The 25,789-nt window shown below is 38.7% G+C and overlaps 1 protein-coding gene across 1 annotated transcript; it reads right to left on the bottom strand.

Annotated features, from left to right (window-relative positions):
* Positions 1 to 7,172: 7,172 nt before the first annotated feature.
* Positions 7,173 to 21,757, bottom strand: LOC311357853 (paired box protein Pax-6-like; the record flags this gene model as incomplete). The annotated part of the gene is made up of 10 exons (XM_084477876.1): positions 7,173 to 7,258; positions 7,536 to 7,671; positions 8,318 to 8,427; positions 9,658 to 9,808; positions 10,285 to 10,367; positions 10,504 to 10,653; positions 10,890 to 11,052; positions 11,353 to 11,568; positions 12,418 to 12,548; positions 21,619 to 21,757. 10 exons carry the CDS (start codon positions 21,755 to 21,757, stop codon positions 7,173 to 7,175), a joined length of 1,365 nt encoding a protein of 454 aa, XP_084334002.1.
* Between the last annotated feature and the right edge of the window lie 4,032 nt (positions 21,758 to 25,789).

The raw sequence follows: 25,789 nt of genomic DNA, 5'->3' as shown, positions 1-25,789 counted from the left end.
GGATAGATGGATGGTATAATGGTTAAGATGACTTTCTTTATCTGTGGCTATCAGCTGCCACGTACTAAATGAGGAGTGCCCTTTAACAGCTGACTGACCAATGAGAGTAGAGTCATTAGCAGGTCTTATCCCATTGTGCATCTGTCACCACCCCACTGTGAGGAGCAGCTCTTTCGTTTAGAGGGCAGATAGGTATTGACAGCTGCATTTTAAACTCTTTGGCCCGCCCAGCCAAACAAGGGACTATTCTGGTCCATTCTCTTCTCTTCTTCTGTTCTACATTCTTCAAAGGGGTCTTCTAGACTGGGTTTAGCATGTAGATGGCTCTATACTGAATTGGTGAACATTGTTGTTCCCTGCCAAAAACAGGATTTGAAAAACATTAAGTGTTCATGATTTGGACACTAACCCTAACCCTAACCGACACCTGAATTTGGACATCAATGAGATAAATAGTATAAATTCACAATCTATATTTATATATCCTTCTATGAGGAGGTAGCTGTCCCTACTCCTGACTTCTTTATTTTAGATTATAATGAGCATACTTAAATAATATTTTACTTAAATCTTATTTGAGTTTGATAAAATCGAATATTTTTCATTTAGTCTTACTGGTAGTAGAATGCTCGATTTTATTGGACACAAATAATGTAATTATAAACGTATACTTTTTAATCCTTAATAAAAACATATATATTTATATCATAAAATGCTGTCCCCTATTTCGCTTCCGAATGATTAAAGAAGCCACTGGAGGCTTCTCCCCGGCATCAACACTACGCGCAGCAACACGCGTCTTTTGGTCCAATTTGTCAAAGTTTGCCATATGTTTACCATGTCATTCATGTAATAAACACCAAGACATGCTAACAAGCTACTGTATCCCCCAGGAAAACGAAATCCATCTGAATGTCTGCCACAGCCAATTAGCCACTCCCCAGAGGGACATTATTTTACATTAACACAATTACCAGTGTGGTCCAGTCAAAGGGTTCGGATGAGCCCTGAACTGGTAGTGTTGACAACGATGATGATGATGATGATGATGGTTTCGCCCTAAAAATATAGAGGGACTTTTGAAAAAATGTTGAAATATAATGTGTGTTTTATCACTTCATCATATCACTTCAGTCACATAGTCACCAAGGCAATTTCTGCCCATTCCCATCCTTTCCTTTAAGTTGGTGAGTCAAGTCAGAGAACCAAGATTGTTGAACCCGATTCAAATCCCGGACCTTCTGGGGCACTGAATGATGCCCCTCAATACAAACTGTTGATGGTTTCAAGATTTCACAGAAGAAATAGACAAAAAATGCTTATTCTTATATTTGTAGGTTGCTAATACTTACTCCTAAACCATGTAATTTGTACCCTGAAGTCAAAAATTTGTGACTATAATTTATTGATAGCCTACAATGGAATTCAACTCACCTCAACTTTCTGGGCTTTTAAATAAAAAAAGAATCTCAAACACCCTTCTCTCTAGTGTTAAAAGCTGAGAGGAACTGTTATGACATGCCTGTTACCATAGCAACCCCACACCATAGGGAGGACTATCTGTCAAGAACCATTTTACACTCCCCGTGGTCACCCCCGCCCCACCACCCCTACCACACAGACACACACACAGACAGGTATACATACACCTACATTCACACACACACACACACACACACACACACACACACACACACACACACACACACACACACACACACACACACACACACACACACTCTCTTTATCACACAGGGTTGTTTATGCGTGTGTGGCAGGTTGAAACATGGCTTGGTCTCACAGGGCCAGCCTGTGTCAGTTTGGTCTCCAGCGGCCCTCTGAAAAACAACTGTACTTGCTGGTTAGGTGAGGAAAAACAGCGTTTGAATAAGGGCTCTCACCGGGTCGTTACATATTTACTTGTTGTAAAGTTCTTTCGGACTAGGAATTGTTGGATTCCTTAACCGAAAACCGAAAAGAAAGATGTTCACATGCACACAATGAGGGCTGGGTCCAAATAAACGTAGATTAAATGTAACTGATTAGTTATAGAATAACAAAGAAATACAAACTTTACCGTAGGGCCAAACGTGGCTAATTAATACAAATATTATGGTTTGCTTGTTCAAATTCTGAGTCACAACATTTAATTTACACATGTGCAATCCTGAACATAAACAACTGGGGAGACATATTTTCATTGTCGAATATTAAAATATTTGTTGTGCACTATTACAAAAGACTAATGTTGACTATTATTGACTCAGCACAGCAACTGATTTGTTCGGGGAAAAGACTCAAATAAGCACTATAAACTCCTCAATACAAGAAAATGGTCTTTAGTCTGAATATACGAATATATCATAAACATTTGATGTTAATGTTATTCACATGTGGGTATGTACAATATGTCAGAGTATAAAACAACAATTTGATATCATGGACATATTAATAAATGACAGGCTATATTAATGTGTGACATTGATGAAACAGTGATGGCATACTAAAAAACATCACTTGAGGGTGTAATGATGTGTAGTAATGGTTTGTTTATTTATCCTTCCTGTCAGGGCCCTTTGGTCCAGCTCACAGCCTTTCAGCCTGGAAAAACATTCTGTTTGCTTCTGGTCAAGTTGTTTACCCTCTCTCCACTCAAAGGTTTGGGGGGGGTAACTGCTCTTCTGTTGGGATTGTAACTGCAGGCGAAAAGTAAATCCTGTGACAAAATGTAATTTGCTAACACAGACACTTGCAGAAATGTCTTCCATAAGGGTTTTCAATAATCGTATCCCTTTTAGAAATTTAGAGCTAAATTTGTCAAAGTCTGCTGTCAATGTTCCCATCAGCATTTGGTGTGTGTGTGTGTGTGTGTGGTTGTGTGTGTTTATGTGTGTGTGTGCCAAGTATGTAGCGCGTGCGTGCACTGATTTAATAAAAGCGGATTGCATTTTTTAATCTCAGATGTAATTCACCATTTAACCAAAATAAATTCAGTCTTCCCTCGTTGGTAAAAGTAGAAAGTGGTATGTAATGAACTCACATGCTATTTATAATATACAATCATGAAAGAGCAGAATTTGTCCTTAATTATATATTTATTCAACAGTATCTCAATACAAACGAGAAAACGTTGCAGTATTGTGGTATTTCAACATGCTTCACTTGCCAGTCAAGCACTTGTCAATACTGAAGGCTTGACTGAACAAAAAATAATTCAATTTGTCATTAATCTCAATGGCGCCTGCAGCAACAAACACACCTCAGCGGGCCAAAGTCCCACGCGCAGCCAGATCATCTGCAAGATGTTGAATGGCCCCAAAGACCTGGGCTGGAGCGGTGCATATATCTGCTTAAGTTGCATTGAGATGTGCTGGGCCGTACAAATATGTAGAAAAGCATTGAAGCACAATCTGAGACGCATTGAGAGGCAGTGGAGTTGAAGTGAGATATTTTGAGCTGTTTATAAAATGTATTTGATGGTGTTTTAAGGTGGTATTGAGATGTACCAGAGCACAGCTAATTAGAGCTGAGCAGCAGTGAATGTAGCGCATTGTCTCGGGATGGGATTCTCCATGCTGTGGCGGCAGGACACTGTGGCTAAGTGGAGATCCTTGTGGTTTTGTGAGTGGGATTGTCTGACACAGAAAGAGCACAAAGCCCAGCAACATAAAGGACAAAAGCCACCGAGCGAGGACTGGAGGGTGACAGAGGTGATGTACATCTGCTCAGCTCTCTCTCAGCTCGCCGTGCTGAAAAAGAAAAAGGACATGGGGATGAGATTAAATTGTCCCAGTGTGTGGCCCCCCGATCCACGCGGCCGATATAATATGGGCCCCGGTCCGGTCTCCCTATTTAGAGGGCAGCACCGTGCAACCCTTTTAGGGCTGCTATTTCTATTGTTATTCATGAGGGCTGATCATTCTCAATGCTGCAGCTTTCAGAGTTGCGTAGCTGATGTGACGTGAACAGACTCTGAGCGTGTTATCAGGTATCTCACAGTCGCACACTCTAAGTAACCATTCCGGATCTGCGTGCCTCAAAGCTTGTCTTCGGATCGGATAGAGGTTTATTATTATGATTAATTTATTCTATTCATGTTTTTGTGCTCTGAGACCCTGATGCTTTTCCAGATATCATTCTGGATCTAAGTATAAAATGGCCTTGTTGCTGTCCCATTGAAAGCCTCCAACAGTTACCCTAGTTCCCACCTAACTCCTAAAGGTATATGTATCTACCTATAGCATACATTATCACACTGTACAAAGAGCAGTGGTCCTGCTCTGTGTACAGTTCATTTAACAATAACTATTCATTGTCACCCAGGATTTGGCATGGTGATACTAATTCTGTTCTTCCAGGAACGTTCTTGATCATCTTACATGGGGTATTCAAGCTTCGCTGCCCCAGAAGCCATGAGCTTGTTTGGATCTCATAACGGCTGTTCCTATTGGTCTGAGTGTGTCCCTCGTCCCCGCCCCTCTCACCCCGCCCCTCTCCCGCCATGCAGGAGACCCCGATTCCAAGTGTTGCCTTGACCATCAGCTAAAATCAGCTCTATTATGTCTGTTATTGTAATTCATTTCTTCACAATATCAATAGCCAAATTCCCTGTTCATGAAGGGAAATAACTGGACCACAGAATGTTATTTCCATGAGTTTGTGTGGGGAAATTGTCCTCTGAGACATTGAGCATTGATTATTTGGTGTGATGTGCATTTCTTTAGACGATAGCTGGGAGACAATACAGTTTGAGATATTGTATGTGATTTCATTTGGAATGAAATGATGCAGATCAGGGTTAGGGCTAACCCTATATGCATGTCATATATGTGTTCTGTATTCACTAATAAATCATCAGATATCAAGCTACAAGTAAAACAAGCTCCATTTCACAGCGGAACAGATTATGGATATAACCGCATATTTGTTTGACTAGTTTGACTAGCGGGGAGTCAGAACATGAAGGTTAATTTCAAACCAAAAACGTGTGTTGTGAATATTAAAGTGGCAATCTCGAAATCTCTGAAGATTTTCATGAGAATAAATGTCTGTTAAGTCACTATCTATTTCCTAATGAGGTATCACAGTGATGATGAGCCTATGGCAAACTTCTGAAAGTCTTTGCATTTGTACCATTATTCATGGAACAAACTTCTGTTGGCGTTGGTACCAACATTGCATTCAAATCACGTGTGACATGCAGTGTTGCACAGTTAGTGACGTGTTTTCCATCACCCAGCAGGGGATGTTCTACCAGAAAGAGAAGAAGTATCTACCGCAATACGCACTCTTCAACTCACTTGTGTGTGTAGCATCAAACAGTTTTGTTTTTGCCAAAGAGAACGAAACAGGGACATCTTCCAGATTAACACTTTAAGGCAAAAAGCATTTTGAGCAGCTTGTCTGGGACTAGTTTCAATCCAAAGACTTTGCCTTTCTGTTTGTGCCCAATGGTTTTCACACCACACTATTGTATCTGTTATTAGGCTAAAGGTATTTAACACTTACTTTCTTTCTTTTGTTCGGTAGTGATAAAATGATCCTTATACATTTAATGCATTCCATTTGGCTACAATCCCACAAGCAATTCCTTAAAAGACTCATGTGTTTTTGTAAAGGACTAATATTGTTTTAGGGCTGTCGTTTTTTTAACAATTCAAGCAGGTAGTTTTACGTTTCATAAAACAGATTTAGCAAGCTAGCATTTTGTGTGCATCCCATATAGGAATCCTCCTCCATCCATCCTTTAAATACTACTTATACTACTACTACTAATAGTAGTAATACTGCTAATACTAATACTACTATATTTTTATTTTTCTGATAATATGTCTGAAATGTATATGATATATATATATATATATTAGTTTCAGTTCAGGAAACAACATCAGTTATTTAAAAGCCTGTTTAATATTAATTAACGATAAAGGAAAAAACATTACATGCCAACAAAAAGACATGTACTGTTAAACAAACAAACGCTTTGGGCCTGGTTTTCTGCACTTTGTCCAACTGTTGCTGTATCATTTGTATTTGCAAAATACAGCCCATCAAATACTCTCACAATACATAAAACATTATTAAAATGGTATAGCGCATGTTTCTCAATAAGTATGAAAGCATTCATTTCAATATTTTGGCATTTAATTGGTTCATCACATCATCGCACTCAAGGTAAGGATATCTCACAGAAAATATCCACAAAAGACAAGATAAAACCGACAAAAGGTGCATGTTTTAGGTCGTCCGTCTGTGCATAGAGGCAGCTTGTTCAAATGTGGATTTATTTTGCCCCCAAACTTTCTTTGTGAGAGGATTTATTTTTTGTACATAAAATGTAGTACCATTATCATCTACTTTGATATTAAAATGCCAATATCCAAAATGCCCTTTCAACAGGATACCCAGAAGACTAACTATATACGTACTGTAAACATTCCAAGATAAATCATTTCTAGGTGTTTGTCTTTTGCCTTTCTGTCTTGTATAACCAAGAGATAATTTCGGGAATTTTCTCAATTCTAGCTCTGCCTATGCCACTGCAGAATAATATCTTTTTCAGATTTTATTTACAATATCAAAACATATACCATTGATTTCCAGTACATATTCTGTGCAGCGTTTTTGTGTGGCATTTTTTTTGCTGTCTCCTTCTGGTCATGGAAAATGTGTCAAACAATTCATTTTTAGTTTTTGCCATCAACATGTTACAAACTTATAGCCATCACAAATACAGAAGACATCAAGATAGGTTTAGGAACGCATACAGCTGTCCAGTAGAGGAGGTTATTCAATTATGTTCTTCAACTGCAACCCACTACTCCTTCTGTACTCCGCATCAGTGAATCCTGTGGTTCGTGGGCCTGCTTTACTTCACTGGACAACAATACCTGCTGCAGACACTTGCCATTGTAAAAGTTTTAATTTCATTCAATCATTCAAACACTCAAATACATGGGATCCTTTCTGTCCGTTCCTTCAGAGAACATAACGGGGAATGCAGCTCCGAGTTCAGTCTTGTTGTGATGCTGTTCTGCTGGCACATTTGAAAGCCGTTCTTCACGCAACGTTCCTCATTGTTCTTGTTGACAATGTCCCGACAAGACGTTGGAAGTAGCATCACAGAAGTCAAAGGTCCATGATTATTACAGGGGTGTGGCCTGTGGATAGCATCACTGTAGGCATGGCCAGTACTGGGGCATGTCTACCTCACTCCCTGGAACCTGAACTGGCACCGAGACTCCAGGGGAAATAAGACCTGAGGACGAGATCATATCAACATGAACACAATGCATACGCTTACATTAACATACAAACATGACTAAACACCAAGGACCTATCATTTAACATTTTTTAACACTGTCTTTTACATTTACATCTCACATGTCATTTATATTTAGGAGCTCTCCTTTGCGTCTACAAAGACCTTTTGCAAGATTCAGGAAAAATGTGAACATCAGATATCAAGTACATATATTTTAATCATCAGAAAAACAAGCTGCCTTACAGGTTTCTAAAAAAAAAGATGGCACTACCTGTTGATGTGGTTGTAGTCATTGGTTGACTGGTGACATGTGACTGCATATGAGAACTGGTGTATGGCTCATAACTTCTTCCATTTACTGTTGGGCTCGTAGGTAGCATACAGGAATACGAAGTTTGACTTGGTGCCTGGAATAAAAGGAAATTTTAAAAAAATGGTTTCATTAAATATTAAAATATATGGGCTCATCTTAGAAGAAACCCCTTATATTTCAACATAGCCTCACTGAACTATCATATCACTACGTTACCATTTACCACCTACTTCTGTTTTACACCTATCTACCAATATCTCTAATCTACCACTAATCACAGCCAAAAGGATCTGGGATTGGTTCCATTCCCATGTCCACACACCCCCTGTCCTTGAACAAGACACCTAAACCCCTACCTGCTCCTGACCGACATGTATCTGAAATAACTAAGACGCTCTGGATAAAAACATCTGCTAAATAGTAAAATAGTAAATAGAAGTAACAATAATAACATGATTAATAACATAATTCAAGTGTCTATTTCGCAACGTGTACAGAATTGATTGGATAGCCGTGAAAAACATGAACGTGGGTGGATGGACTTTCTGCATTGAATGAATCCTATAGCTCCGTTTTCACTTGACCCTCATGAAAGTAGGTGTAGCTCATTCACTTAATTATGGGACTGTATGTACGCCAGTGGCCAGAATTAAAGTCATCAAATACACCTGTGTATTATAATTACAACTTTACAACCATGTGGAGGCGTTTTGAAAGCTCAATCGTCTTGAGCAACTCACCTGAATAGGCAGGCTGCTTGCCATTGAGAAGTTGGGCAAGGTTGGTATGCTGTAGCTGTTGGATATAACTGCTTCTGATCTTCCCAACACAGGACCTGATGAGAAGCTCACTAGAGATTAGGGAAGACACAGAGCAATAACTAAATGTTAGGACATTGAAATCGCCATCGTTTTATGAACAGTACAATTGCACTGGGGTATTTCACCAAAGGTTGCTTTGAATAACATGAAGGTGTGCAGTTGTATCCAGTGGTAATCTTAGCCCTTTGGGTGCTGGGGGGAGGGGAGTGTTCGATTGCGGACAGACAGGATTGAAGTTGCAGGGTTGCTTTGCACGTTAGCAGGGAGGCCGTCAATGCATGAGTTATTGAACATCCCGGTTCTGCTATTATGACAGGATTTTTATAAAAACAATATAGATATGGGCAAAAAAATATAAAGACAGCATTTTGGGGGCCCCAAAAGGCCTCTATGGGGCCTGGGGCTCCAAGCAAGTGCCTGGTTTGCCTAACAGTACCGTCTGCCCCTGGTTGTATCAACAGTTTTGTTTCAACTACCAACTTTCTAGAAAGAGTGATGGCCTTCTTTTAGTTACCGTAAAGGGGAATGAGGCTCGTCCAAGAGAGAGCTAAGCTTCTCCACACTTTTACATAATGCCAAGAAGTGTATGGATGTGTGTTAATCAACCAGAGGTTGATTATGAGCTTCTTCTTGGCTCATCGTATAATGCCATGGTGTTTGATGCCTTTCATATACAGCATCACTCATTATAATGGTCCTACACAACGACCATGCTAAAAAAGTATCACAAATGGGTGGTAGCCATGGGGATAACCCGCACCAATCCTTCCTGGAACTCTTAGCCCAAAATGCTTTTATTTGATTGAATTAAAAATGTGTTAGCTCTAGAGCCGTTGGTCTGTTTGGGGGCTTATGTATAAATATGGAGGTGCAACCCATTGCAGCCCATGGAGGAGGACCCACCCATGTAGACATAAAGGGCTCATTCATTCATTTATTTTTATTTTCATATAATATAATATTATATTTCTGCCAAGTCCGTTCCGCTAGATGCCACTCAATTATACATACTGCACCTTTAACAATGCATCAGATAAAATGTTGTTTATTAATCCCAGACAATTCAGGGAGTCACAACAGGCCAGTCATAGTAGAGATGGTAGAAATAAAAAGAGATGCAAAATTCAAGTAAAAACAAACTACTTGAAATGTATCTAAATACACAATTTGATCAGTGGTAGTGTTGATGCAAATGCCGACAATAAATGAGAGTAGTGTTTGACTAGTTGACCCTGATATGAGGAGTGTGTAAGGTGTACCTGGCGCAGCATGCTGTGGTAAAGGCTGGTAAACACTGGTATTGAAGCTGCTGCTGATGGGGATGTTACTGGAGGAGATGGACACCTGGCGACGCTGAGCTCTCAGCTTCTCGTCTCTCCTCCACTTGGCTCTTCTATTGGAGAACCACACCTGCACATTTTGAGACAAGAAAATACAATGAGTGCTTATAGAATTAAATAAAAGTAAAACACCTTTCACGTGATCAATGAATAATTGACAAATGACACAAATGCATGGCATTATTTAAACAATGTATGACCAGAAACATAAATACAATATATATAAAATATATACATAATATTTTAAATATTAAGATACGAAATGTATCATATAGTTATGAATAATATTATACATATTAATATAATTATATTGATTCCTTTTCACAGTTACTTCAGATGACCAGAATAATGAAACTAGATGGTTCATGTTTCATTTATTGCGGGCTAGGGGATGTGGTATAACGCAGGCCTAGAGACTGTAATTAGTGGCAGTCTAAATAATTAAATAATGAATAAATAAATAATAAAATACTAATTATTTAGTCTAAATAAACTTGACTGGACTGTCAATTGGTTTGAGGTAATTAAACAGACAGATGGACTGACCTGTATCCGTGCCTCTGGCAGGTCTATTTTGGCAGCAAGTCTTTCTCTGGCAAACACATCTGGGTAGTGAGTCCTTTCAAATTCTAGAAAGAAATGAGCAGAAAATAAGTATGCCATCAGCACTGCTGATGATGCCCCCAAATCCATGTTGTTTCTTTAAATTGGAATAACAATACATTGGTTTAAATTGTAACCACTGATTAAACAACATCCAAATACCTTTCTCAAGTGCCTCTATTTGTTCCTGTGTGAACGATGTTCTATTTCTTTGGAGCTTCCTCTTGAGTTGAAGTCTGATCTGAGTCTCCTCAGAGTCTTCAGCATTAGCATGTATTGAGTTGGTGTTCTCGGCTCCTCTCCCCTCTGTCTCTGCAGCACATATACAACCATAGACATACACAATTACTACGTGGAATCACTCACCATGACCTCCATGTTATTTTATTGATAACTACAGGCACACATGTAAATGATGGCTATAGTTATTATTCTATATATTATGGTAATTATCATAAAGTGATGGTTGATATCTCCCGCGTCTCTGTTGCATATGGCTGTTTTAACATGGTATTCATCTGGAGTGATGCACAGAGTGGGTGCCTCACCGGAGCTGGGCAGGGTTGTGCCGGGGTACCACGCCAGGCGACCGCCCCAGTTGGTCTGACCACTGAGCATCCTGAGTTTGTCGAACATCCCGTCCACCCTGGTGGGCCCCACCTGCTGCTTCTCGCTGGCCAGGTTTCTCAACACGCGGTTGATGGAGGACACCTGTTGTGTGAATGTTGAAAAAACACTATTATTAGAATTAAAAGTTAATTTATTCATATTGAATTTTGAATATTGCTTGCTACTTTCGTTATGTTATATAAAATATATATATATATATATATATATATATATATATATATATATCATACTTCCTAATAGTTTTTGTATGTTTTTCAACTCGTATGTATATATACAGTATATATATTCCTAATATTTGTCTAGTAAATGTGTATTTAAAGTCTTACTATAATGATGGCTGATATATAATTGGAGTAGTAGAGTCAAGCAGCAGTCACTCACACTCGGAATGTTATCATTAGAGCAGACCCCTTCTGCCAGCAGTCGGTCTCTGATCTCCCAGGCAAAGATAGACGGACACTCCCTCTTGTACGTGGCGATCTTCCCCACCACCGATTGGGTAGCCACTCTGGGTTTACTCCCCCCTATGGCCCGTGGTCGTATGGAGCCTGTCTCGTAGTAGCGGCCCAGGATCTTACTCACACAGCCGTTTGACACCTGAAACCGAACCACAGCCAATCCTTAACATCCATCAGTGGCTTGATGTGAGTTGCATTGCCTATGCTGTTATGTTTTCAACTGATGACTGTTGGGTTCCCATGGTCTCTAATACAAAACAAACAAAACGTTGATAGACCATAACAGTATAGGAAATATGATGTATTACATTCAGATTTCAAATAAGGAATTGGCTGAGATCTTGTGCCAGTTTGGAAGGCAAACTGCTCATGGTACTGCCCTGGAATATGTCATAGATCCACACTATTACCATTGTGCCTGTTCCAATGGTTAAGTGATATAATAACCTTTTATGCAGAGAGTTCAAGTTGTACCAGGACAGACAATAAACACACGAAAACACAGCACAGCCATCAGCTCCTTTCTGTGAGGCAGCTTCTCAAAACATGCTCTCTCACTACTGATCTTCTCTTTATATCTTTATGAGGCTCTACTGGTAACTGCTATACTCAAGCCACTCAGGTAGTCATTTATGTTTTGATAATTGGACAACACAGTTTTAGCTTCTGTTGTTTTGGAATATTCTGTCCAATAATTGTACTGCCTGTATGAAGTCATCTTTCTTTGCATGTTGGAGTGGTTCACAAAATAGTTTTCTCTACATTGAAAATAATGCTTATTCTTTGCTTATTGCTGATTATTCTTATTCTTTGTATGAGTGTTAATATTAAAATGAGCATTGGTATTACTTTATTAATAATTGTAATATTAACATTGGGCACCTTTGATTGACAGTACCGAACCATGTACAGTATATCTCATCTTGTGCTGTGCTGTGCTGTGCTGTGCGGTGCTATGGTCATCAGGATGAGCTGAAGAGAGCTTTACCTGTAGTATTCTGGAGATGTCGCAGGGTCGCGCGCCGCTATGAGCTAGCTCCACTATCTTCTGTCTGGTGGTGTCTGGTAGTGGTCTACCGTTTACAAACACACCTCCCAACTGGTTGACTCCACTGTGACCTGCACACGCACACACACACACGCACAAACACGCACGCACACACGCACGCACGCACACACACACACACACACACACACACACACACACACACACACACACACACACACACACACACACACAATCACGCAAAGAGAAAAGCAAAACATTGTTAAGTGTGGGATTAAGTCTCAACAAATGTAAATTGTGTCAACCCTCAATTATGAAAAACAATATTTATATTAAAAATATTTGATTGAGGATAGAGGAGAAAGGTAAAAGTTGAGGCAGTTAAAAAAAATTTTTTTACATATATTATAAATAGTTTGATATGGTTGCCCTGAAAATGCTATAAAAGCATGAATGCCAAGGTTATACTTATATACTATGATAACCAAAATCCCAATATAATTATTTGCATTGAATTGTTACTTGTAGTTTTGGTAAGATATCTATATAATCATAACTTATTAAAGATGTTAAAAAATATTTTGATCTCAAGATATGTGTCATTTGCCTGTGCAAACATAATCAATAGCCCCATCACCATATGACCAAATTACCATATTAATTAAGATTGTTTATTTACATTTTGCTGCAACAAAATTATCACGACATTATCAATATAATTATTAACAACAAATACAACCACATTTGACTTCCTAAAAATGTAGCCAGCATCTAAAGTTGCAATGGCTTTGCCTTTCTTTTTCTCTCATGTGTATCTCAGTTTTTCCACCCAGCAGTGAGCATTTTATCATCAGGTTTTTTGCACTTTTATTATGAAGATTAATTGGAGATTTAGATGTAATTAATTTGTCATTGTCTCTTAATGGCCCTGCTGTAACAAAAAAGCCCTAATGCGGCTTTATAAAGCGACCAGTACACACTTCATCAACCCAGAGTGAACCGGATCACAGCCACAATGCAAATCACTGCCATTTTACAGTAGATCTATGATGGCTCTTTTTTTCTAATTTATACTTAATTTCAAAACATATTACGAATGTAATTTCCTTTGGATCATCATTTAATAGTTAAATTAATTTCAATGACATTGGTTGTTTTTATTCTGTTTCGGGGGTTAGATTGTTTTTCCAAAACATATATATCCATGGCTCCGCATTGACAGATAAATAATAGACAGACATATGGAGTTAATTTGGCTAAGTCTCTTGAGCTCTCATGAGGGAATTAAAATACAAACACATGTGCACGGGCAGTCAAGCATAAACAGGCCCACCATGGGAGCCACACTCTGCAAGCTGCCAAGCTCACATCACCATATTCGCCACCCTGATTAATTTTCAATTTATTAAGTCCCCTAATGTTTCCATACTTGTAATAATGTTTATGATTATATGTCTTCTGTGCCATTTTTAAATACATCTAAATGATTAAATTAAAATCTGATGCCAATTTTGCTCATCGTCATGATGAATGCATGACCTCAAAGCACAAAAACAATGCATTCTGTATATAATCTATATCATTCTAAAATGATTATTATTATTATTATTATTACTATAGTTGAAGTCATTTAAATGCATTCATATATTTTCAATAAGTAGACATGACAATTTCTAAAAATCTCTAATCATTTTTATATTCTTTAATTTTAGATCAAAATAAAATGTAAATAATTTACATGATTACCCTAAGAGTTTTTATATTCTTTAAAATACAAAATATTACTTCTTATTCTTTATCTTGGTATCCAGGATGGGCCCTAGACAGAGGTTTGCTCTTTATTCTACATTAGATAATTTAACCCCCCAGTACTCTCCGATAGGTTAGAAATGCAATTAGGTAAATCATCATACACTACACCCCCGCACTTTCCCCCTGTTCTGTCTTTGTCAAGACGTAAACGGGGGGGGGGGGGGGGGGGGGTTGGCTGGGTGTGAAGGCGGTTCCTGGGGAAATGGTCCAAAGAGTTCTGGGTGTGGAACAGAAATCGAATGTATCTACAAGTGTTATTCCACACTGTAATTATTCTTTAGAATATCTATCAAAATTAATGAAATCTCAAACCATGGATTCAAATGGGGAAATATAGGATTACAATTGGGGAATTATAAACAACAATTATAAATAACACACACATAGTGGACAAAAAAGTGATGATGTGTTTGATTTATTAAACTGTTTGCTCTTAAAGACATGTATTGGGTTTCTGGTATAGATGATGCCATGTGTGCTTCATTGGCACATCATACTAACACACCAAAACAGAAATAAATAGATTTATTTATTTTCAAGTTTTTCTTTTATTAGAAATGAATATGTGTAATAAGGCAACTATATCTAATGACCTCACAATCATTTGTGTATATATTCAGGGTATATATGTTTTTCTATAGCCCTATGAAAAGGCATAATGAATAAAGGTTATATTACTCCATCAGTGTGTTAATGGTGACAGAACAGGCTTCAGCAACTACCTGGCAGTAATGTTGTATTAGGTATGTTTAATGGTTGTTTAATGTACTTTTCAAAGTGCCCTGTTTTCTAAATATATTTCATTATTAATTCACAGAACTATGCATGCTCTTAAGCTGCACAGTTTCGGTTCAGTTAGTTGGGCATGAGCCCAGGACAATAATGAACACTAAAAGTTTAAAGATGTAGTATGTTCTATATAGTCGTTATGTTACTTTGCACTCACCTGAACTTGGAAAGCAAGTTTAAGTTCATTTCACTATACACAGATTAGAGTATAGAAATAGATGAAAATACAGTATAAGTAACACATCAAAGTTCACCTTACACAGATTTTTAGTTTTTTAGGTCAAGGATTAGTTGAAGTTTTAACACCCTATGTATTCCATATAGTAACCATTGTCAGCAATGTTTTGTTGTATCTAGAAAAGTATTGGCTACCATGGTCAGGAAAAGCATGACAATGTATTTTCAGGAAATTTCCAAACGCCTTTGCTTTATTTTGATTGAACCATTTCTCATATTATTATTGATATACTCATATTATTATTATAATATGTTATTATTATATGAACACAAAAAGGTTTTATTTTATAACTAATTCCCTTTTTGAGAAGATTATTCTAATGGCTTTGCTTGGTCACAACATATACCTTGCACTGTTAGTTAGGGCCATCTCAATGTAACATAAACACAATAAATCTGATTTAGAGAATAGCGAACAAAAAAGTCCCTGCGAGATGGAAATTTAGGATTTCTAATGTGGCCAATAACTTTGGATTGAAATGCAAAAGTAACTAAATGCTGGAAAAGTGAGCCATGGAAGGACTAAACAGAAGATAAATGAGAAAGTAGGTCACACACCTTCATTGCAGACAGGATAAATCTCTTGTCCCGCAGTAAGGAGAAAGAAACCATTTGAATTTATTTTGTCATTCTGAACCAATATCCCAGCAGCGAGCACCAGGACAACTCTATGTGATTTAAGAAAAGTGACATGTTCATTTTATTTGTTTAACGATTGGGCTGTGTATGCATGAATCACATTTCAGTGGTCTTACAATGTATTTTAGAGGCTTTCATGCTCAATATTTGATTTCATTAATATTGGTCTGTTGTTCATGTTTGGAGCAGGGTTTTCATGTTACCATCTCCAACCATTGACAAGAGTAAAGTGACCACACACACACACACACACACACACACACACACACACACACACACACACACACACACACACACACACACACACACACATATATGTAAATATCACTTACTGTTTTGCATCAGGTTGGACTCCCAGCTGGTACGACTATTATAATCTGTCAGAAAAAAGTAAAATAAATGCATATAAGTAATGTTATCTAATTGTATTCAACATTACCAGAAAATATCCACAATCATCACTCACTTAATAACTGCAAACTTTTTTATAGAGAACATACATCAATTATATTGTCATCGGTACATCATGTCTCTCCATTGTGGTCCTGAACTATTTGGACAATCAGTTTTTATAATCCTTACCAAGGGCGATTCAAAAAGTGTCATACCCCTGAGCTAAATGTTCAAGATTCACAATGGAAGTTACCTTAGAAAAACAAGAAACATGTCAGGGGGAACCAAACAATTTGTTACCCAGCGCTATGGGCTTGTTTTTCAAATTCCCCCCTTGAGTCTATAGGCCAGGGATAATCACACAGACAAACTCCCCCAATGCAACTTTCTGATGCTAATCTGACCCCCACCACACGCTGTCTGCCACGCTCGGCTGGCCAGGGAAAAGGAAAGACAAGAAAAGAAAGAAAGATACAAAGGAGCTGTGGTCACTGGAGGTATGGAGCAAGATGTTACAAGACTGCCAGACACAAGAGTTGTTGAAAGTGAGGACAGGAGAAACAAAGAACATATGTGTATGTGTGTATATATGAAGTGATATATAACCATATCAAGTATAAATCTCAAAAACATACATGTGCAAAGACAACACATATATTAAAATAAAAAATATTCTACACCATGTATGTGCACCATTGGTTTGGTTACTGACTTACCTGCTCAGTTAATAATCTAAGTGCAGTAAATCATTTTAGCGCCCATATCTTATTATAACAACTCTTTAAGCTTTACAGTCTATGTGTGTTTTAACCTCCTCTTTAGAACCGGAGCAGTAGGCCTACTGATGTCGCAGCTGCAAAACATAATCGTAGATGTCACACTGCTTCGTGTCCGATGTCGTATTAATTTAAAAAAAATAAAGATAACGATCAAAGCAAATAACAGCTTTACAAAAATATTGAGTGGGAATTGGAATAAAGAATAACAAATAGATTCATTCAATAAATCAAAGTGGGGACAGGGCAGATGATGTGAAGGAACGTGGGACGGGACATCAGAGTGAATAAGGTAGGAGAGAGGGAGATTGTGAGAGTGGGAGAGAGAGAGGGAGAGAAAAGGGGAGCGATTAGGAAGCAGGAGAGATCTTTTCCCGGGTAAATGACCTGGCCCAGCAGCCCTCATTGTGTGTCCATTGGGCTGTGGTGGTGGCGTTGCCTTGTTAGTCTCGGCTCGTTAAATACAGAGCATCACACAAAGTCCCCGCGGGGCGCCTCGGTCCACCAATGGGACGCACATAAAAGACTTCTGTTAAAACATTGGCGATGACATAAAAGACTTTCACTCGGTTGCGTGCAGAACTTTGATATAAGAAAAGAAAAAAGTGAAAAACATTCAGGAGGCCGATGTGAGGATAAACTAGTCCGAGGAGGTTGGAGGGGGAGAGAAGAGACGCAGTAGACTTTATGATGGAATCTGTGTCCACTGCAGGACTAATATAAAGCTGATATAATGTTCCGTCTTTAGGCTACTTTAGAGGGCTGGTGTGTGGTAAACTATTCAGCTGTCAATTCAGTCAGTGGGTCAGTTACCTTCATTCGTTTTTGATTCTCCTATTTAGGACTTTTTGAAACCAGGAAATAATTGAATTAACATTGTAGACCTAAATGTTCACTGATATAAAATGTAACGGCGTTGGTCGACCTTAAGTGTTTCTCTGAAGAAATAACAGTAGGTATTTTACATATTGTTTTCTGCCTATTTTGGCATAAACCTTCAGGTGTGAACCACACACACACACACACCCCGCCTTGACAAGTAAAAGAATACTAATATTTAGCCTACTTTTATTGGTCCCTACAGGCTATTGGGGTTTGTGATGGTTCTGACGCCCCCATGCAAACATTGAACATTGACAGATAAGCTTTTATATTAAGAAAATCAAGCTTGAGTTGAATAGCATATGTATATTTCCAAATTCAGTTTAATAAAACACATTTCAATTCTATAAGGCTTCTCCCCAGGGTAGAATATAAATTACGTCCGGACGCAGTAGTTTTAAACTTGAACTATTTTGTAGCGTATTTCATATTTGTTATACGGGTGAAACAGTTATTTGTTTATTATTAATATTATCTTAATTTTATTTAGCACACATTAAAAGGCTATATTATAGACCTATAAAGCAACCCTTTCAAATAAGGATAACAATGCGGACTGTAATAAACTCATGTTTAAAAACTCCACAACAACTGTTTGATCCATACGTCCATATGATTACACTTGATATAAAGCTTATAAACAAATCCTTGGCCTACCAGTTCCTGGAGAAAGTCTGGACACATTAAGGTTATCACACAGGATCCGTGTGCATGCTTCTATTCCTAATGGTTATTGGTCTTAATTGGCCGTAATGTAAATACTTAAGGCTGAGTGTTACTATTACGGTCTATCGTGCTCTTTGGATTGCCTCTTCTCTCTCCATACATTACCTTAAAAAAAATACTCCAAAGTTTTAGCCTACTGCGGCAGCTGATGCAAAATATCTCCAAAATAGGTAATTACTGGAACAAACAGACCTGCTTTTAAGACCCATGCTGTATCTTTAAGACACATTTAACCGTTTTGGTTGAGGTGAAGCGATTTCCGAGCAAGATTACAAATAAATATAATATGAAGGTGCGCAGTCTTCCTATAGGCTGCCGCGATCCGCCGAACCCGCACCTTTTACGTCCCCGAAAGGAAACGACGAGTGGTGATAACGAGGCGTGCGGAATGATGAAGAGATGGAGAGGTAGAAACACGAGGAGAAAAAAACAACCCATATCATAATGTTCCTTACCTTTCTGTGGCATGTTGTCCTCTAGATTAAGACCGGGACGGAAAAAAGAAAAAAAAAAAAAAGTTTTTCGAGTCTCTCTCTTCAGACGATGTTAATTTTCCAAGATGCTTTTCTTTTCTCTCTGAATTAGTTTCCTTGACTGGAGAACTGAGTGTGTGTTGAAGTGATGCACCCGTTTAGAGGGAGGAGAGTTGAACATAAATGGGAAGGCCAAGTGGCTGTGTGTGTGTGTGTGTGTGTGTGTGTGTGTGTGTGTGTGTGTGTGTGTGTGTGTGTGTGTGTGTGTGTGTGTGTGTGTGTGTGTGTGTGTGTGTGTGTGTGTGTGATGAAGGGAGAGAGAGGGAGGGAAGGTGCAAGGGAGAAAGAGAGAGGGAGGGAAAGTGATTGAGGAGGGGTTCTGCTAGAATTGACTTTGAGAAACTAAGTGTGTACGGAGCAAATGTTTTTAGATGACGTGCATGAGTGGCGGAGAATGAGAGCGATTGTGTTCGACAGTGATACTATCTGATCTGATTATTCTGCCAGTTGCCCGCTTTTTCACAATCTTTTTTTCTTCCACTTGACTGATTTCTCTGAGTGTGAGTACTGTGTGTGTGTGTGTGTGTGTGTGTGTGTGTGTGTGTGTGTGTGTGTGTGTGTGCACTAGTGTGTGTGTGTATGTGCAGATGTTTGTGTGTGTATGTATGTGCATATATGTGCAGGTGCGTGCGTGCGTGTGTGCATGCATGCATGCATGTGTATTCGGGAATGGTCCAGTGTTTGAGAATGAATTTGACAGAACTATGCTCACACTCTCCTTTCTGTTGCTCTCTGTCAGTGTGTGTGTGTGTGTGTGTGTGTGTGCATGTGTGCGTGTGTGCGTGCGTGCCTGTTGTGTCGTGTCTCAGGGGGCTATTAACACTCCGTGACCCCTGTCATCATTCTACTATAGACTCAATTCCCCTAGTTTCTTTAATTCAAACCCTACCCTACCTCCCTCTCATCTGTCTCCATCTCTCAGACACACTCTGTCTCTCTCTCTGCCTCTCCTCCCTGGCCCCTTTTCTTTGTCCCACCTCCCCCCCCCCAACCCCCCCCCCCAACCATCATCATGAGTGTGACCCCCAGCAGTGCTGGAGAGAGATGGCGGACTGCAGTGTGCTGGGCTGCAGGATGGCCAATTAATTATAATGTAGAGGGACACAAAAGCAGACATCTGCCCAGGATCTTGGAGATAGACATTTATTTTCACTGGTGGAATACAGAGGTATATACACACACACACACACACACACACACACACACACACACACACACATGTGCACTGACACACCACATGTGCGCTGACACACCACATGCGTGCTGACACACACACACACACACACACACACACACACACACACACACACACACACACACACACACACACACACACACACATATATGTTTATATATGTATATATATATATTTATTTTTATTGTATATACTGTATATATGTATATAGAGATATATATAATTAAAATTATTATCAAAAATAAAAAATACCACCATAATGCAGGACTCATCGGCTTAACTTAATATTAAATATACCTGTATTTTGTCTATTAATTTATAATTGTCTATTGTCTATTAATTGTCCGTAATTTGTACTCTCGTCATTTGGCCCATTTCTCCAAAGCGTATTAATTCATTTGAAGTTAATTCAGCAACATGTAATAATGCTTGCTAGATTTAATGAGCAGTAATGCGTTAATTGGGGATTTGAATCACGCCATTTGAGTCTGTTCAATTTGTTGCAACTTATACATATTCTGTAGTCATATATCCATTATTAGGATGATGTAAGGTCTACTTGGTGTTAATTCCCCAACAATGTTAAAACATAGGTGGCACCGAAAATGCATTAACAATGATACTGCACTTGTCCTACACACACATTTGGCTACTTATGTACTTCAGAGCATGGTGTGCTCAGTTTAATGTTACAACTTGGGTTTGAGTAGCAAGTGATTGGCAAAAGGTGTAAAGACTAATGCTGTGATCTGTTATACTTATATACAAAAAATACACTGTCAATCAATAACAGCACCATAATATTGTGAATTAAGTTACCCAGCCCCAAGAGAAAAGCTATAGCCTAAAAATGTATGAAGACTAAACATAATCTTGACTGACAATACACACACAATGGCAAGAATGACTAATAGCACCATTAATCATAAGACAAAACCAACTACAATGTTGGGACATTTGATAAATTATTAATTGGTTCGTCCCACTGGTTTTGATATTGAACGATTGCAGGCTTTATAAACAGCATAGTTACCAGCAGGCAAGTGAGAATGGAGTATTTTTCTATTAATTACCGTTTGAATGCTCTAAACTAACTAATAACAAACTAATAACAGAAAGCAATCAGGGTCAGCAAATGTTCCTCATTGATCACCATTCCTGGGCAGTGCTCCTGCTAGGGCTGATCACGTGGTTGGGGTGCCAGGGATGACGGAGACCACGTTAGTCAGAGGGTCTTGATTGAGGCTTTCAACCCCTCGATGACACGTCCCACCAGTCGTGTGGATGTCTAGAGGGTCTGGATCGAGAACGGGTGGCAACGCCTCCACCTCTTCACTCATCCCCAGTACAGGAGGTCGATCTGTTGTCCAGAGGATGATAAGACTTTGAGCTTGTTAGGGTGGACCATCTCAGCATTCACTCTTTGGCCCTTTTAAATACGGTCAATCACATCGTCCAGGTAGCCCAGGACAAAATATGGGCCCTCGATAGCAGGGAGGAGTTTCCTCACCGTGATCCCCACTCTAATGTAAAGGGCGCACAGACCCCCGCTGGTGGTCTCGTGGGTAATGGCTCGTTTTTTTCAAAGCTGCATGACCTGAGGATGAGTGTCTCTGGCCCCACTGTCCTCCAGGGAGCAACCGGCCGCCTCCGTCATCATGTCCTAGTGACAACATTCAGAAGTAGTGGCGAGCATCTTCGGATGAGTAGTATTGTGTATATCAAATATGTGCCATGTGCATGAAAACGGGCTTTGTGCCAGATGCTACCAATTCCCCATAGTCTTCACTTTTTAAACGACGTGATCCAGAACCACAGCAGTACATCTCACATATGGCTCTTTATCCTACACATGGAAGCCAAAGGGTCTTTTAGCTTGAATGTAAACAAGGAGGTACTGTGCTGTACTTTTAATTAATTAAGGCTGACTTGTGAAAAATCCCCACTTTGGTCTTGCAGTCTCTAATGTCTGACCATCCAAAAAAGCAGTCCATTTCCCTAATGACTTTTTGATAGTCTTTAATTCTCCATTGAGGATAGAGGGAAATGTCAGGGCTGTTGGAAAGGTTAATGTGACTTTCACCCACTAATAAACACGGCTGGATCAAAATAACAGCTCAATTAAAATTGCTCTCCTACTCAGTGGACACACATATGGCTACCCCTAATATATTTTACACATAAAGACAAATATACACAGCCTGATAACCGTCTCAGTTAAATGTTAATTTTGTATTAATTGGAAGAATAAAAGGCATATGAGGAAAAAGGGACTGGTTTTGAGAGAACGAAACATAATTTCTACATATCTCCTTCAACCATTTAATTCTGTAAAAATGCACTTAAAAAATACAAAAATAAAAATTGGTGTACAATAAAGCTGCTTCAACTGTAATGAAAATAGATGGATATAATGTGGCAAATACAGCCGTTCATTTATTGCACCTTCTATTCAGTAGGATTATAAAACCCCTGTTCACACATGCAACATTGTCAGGTGAGAGTTTTAGGAGCAAACTCTGCTCACACTGATTGTTTTCTTTGTCATGTTACAATAGGATGATGACCTGAAGATCATACTGAAACAGTAAAGAACACAAAGCAGAAAATATGATCTTTGGTAATGATTCAGGTAATGATTAGAATAAGTGGTTTGTGAGAAATTGTAATAGCAACATATTCTTGCCAAAACCATGTTTTTTTTTATTGTTAACCGCTGTAATTAAGGAGTGCAGTCCATTCTTAGAGAAAAACTTTTCTTTTATTGTTCATAGACAGAGAGGGTCTCTGGTTAAGTTTTGGACTTTACTTTAATTTATCTGTTTGCAATTGTTTAGACAATTTCCCATGCAATATCCGAGATGCTATAACTAGGTATGCCTCAACTCTGATGTGCATGGGTGAAGGTTGGGGCAGATAAGAAGTGGAAATGGTGTGAGATCTTTGGGGGGGTAAGAGGACTTGCTGGGTGCTTGACTGCTCATTTGCTCTCAGATGAGATATGTGTGTGTGTGTGTGTGTGTGTGTGTGTGTGTGTGTGAAGGGTCCCTTGCAATGGCTATTTGAAAATGTTTAGATGAAGGACTAGATATTTGTCTAATTTCCTGTAGTGTAAATTGTGTTCTAATTACACATTCAATCTTCCGCTCTGGGATACAGAGTGTCAAACCAGCCCTATTCAGATCTTATTCAAACTGTTTTTTTTTATAGTTTTTTTGAACACTTGGCACGGGCACGGGCATGTGCAGAGGCGGTTCCTGAAGGAAGACAAGTTATTTTGTTTCGCATGCACTTATACATAAGAACAAATTAATTCACATCTAAAAATATACTGGCTTCTGATGAGTCTGACAATCTATCCTTGATCTGTACATTACGTGACTTTACATTATTGGCCATTTTCTTTCATCTGAATCGTATGGATAATTGTCCATAAATAATTGTCCTAAATCCTATTTAGAATTTTACATTTATGTTCACGTCCATTTACAGTTTCATTATTTTTTGTATACATGTATTTATATATATATATAATATATGTTTTTTATCAATATATATTTTTGTAAATCCAATCACCATACATGAATTCCATTGTTAAAGGTATGGTATACAGTATGTCCATTGAACAATCTCAGTGAGAGATCAGCCTCAATGCAACGGTACAGATTGTCCCTCACCAGACAGGGTGAACACGTTCTCCTCACACAGGAACTTCAGTACAACTGACAAAAGAAGAACACAATGAATACCCACTTTAAACCCACCAAGGAGATGACACGTTCCACATGTTGGGATCCATGTATGATTATCAAAAGACACAGCCCTGAGGGTTGAGTGTTAGACCTACATCTTTAATAACACTTCTTATTAAAGCTGTGGCATGACAGGATAATTATGCACATCAGTAAACTCATAACTTGTTAGGGATACCAAGTAGTCTTCCCTTTTATCTTTAGATAATACAATGCTGTGTGTGTGTGTGTGTGTGTGTGTGTGTGTGTGTGTGTGTGTGTGTGTGTGTGTGTGTGTGTGTGTGTGTGTGCGTGTGCATGTTGCTTAGTTACAGGAACCTCTTTACTTAGGGATGTCTTTTGGAGTGAAATTGAGGGCTCTTATCAAACAAATCACCACTAATAACCTTGAAGGAGAATAATACTGAAAAATAGTTTAATTAATAATTAACTGCAATGAAGTGGGAACATCTGGACCAGTATCCTTATCCAACATGGCAATATGGCCAATCACACCTGTCAAAAAACACATGTTGTGTGTTTGGTTATTGGTTTCCATCTAGACCCCTGACATCACGATCAAAGTTGGATCATAATCCATACACCTATTCTTTATATGCAGGCACTGAGTTCAGTCATTGAAGAATCCCCTTTGTGTTCCATCAATCAATGCATTGTCAGTCAATAGTAAAATTAATCTGAGTTGGGTAATGCCCTGTTAATTGTTTCTCAAGTGTCAAGTGTGAATGTTTATATGTGTGATTACAAAATTGCTGTGCTTCTAACAAAGGAGGCGGATTCACTGCAGGCTCAAGCTTGCCACTCACTTTGCTGATACTCTGCTAAAAGACAATATTCGTATTTCCACTGGTAGGTTTATTGTCAATCTCGAGTAAATCTGTAATTTTGCTAAATATTGGAAAAGAGGGAATGTATTATTTCCTTTAAACTGTGCAATATTTTCAACTTACTTCTAAGAACACATTGAGGTTTCTCAGTCCACTGATATGATGGCCCTCTTTTCACTGTGTAATTATTGTCCTTTCCTATAATTGCCTGTAATTAGCGGTTAGCTGTCAGCGTCAAGAGACTGTCTCTCGGTGACACGATGCCACTACTCCAATCATAAAGACATTGGCCGCCGCTAGAAAGAAGGTGGATGGATATAAGTGGAGAGGAGATTGTGTTGGGAGTAGAGGAACAGTGCAGAGAAAGAGCTTGAGTTCAAGTATTGACACATGTTTCTGTCAAAGAAAGAACCTCATTACTCACAGGGTCAATTGGTTTGCTAGTTTTGCTCGCGAACCAATTTACCTGCCCATCTTCTCAAACTGCCCATCTTGCCTTCTCCCCTCTACCAGCGTGTTGAGGAGAGGCAATTTTGTTTTTCACAAATGATATTCCCTATTATTGAGTGTGGAGAACATGAACCAACACAACTCAAAGAAGCTAATTAATTGTCAGGGCCATTCTGATATTGTTATTATAGGATAGGGATTTTGGTGGTTGAAAGTCATGTTAGCGTTCTCATTTCATGTCCCATGTCCCCATGTTAGAAAGTAAGACTCAATGAATGAGGTAGAGTTTGACTTTTATCAAGCCAATAGGTCTGTTTGTCACTGATCATTATTTGATGAGCAT

Source organism: Micromesistius poutassou, assembly GCF_964030765.1.
Source record: "Micromesistius poutassou genome assembly, chromosome: 13".
Taxonomy (NCBI): domain Eukaryota; kingdom Metazoa; phylum Chordata; class Actinopteri; order Gadiformes; family Gadidae; genus Micromesistius; species Micromesistius poutassou.
The sequence above is the reverse complement of the archived record's forward strand: the minus strand, read 5'-3'. Positions and strand labels throughout refer to the sequence as shown.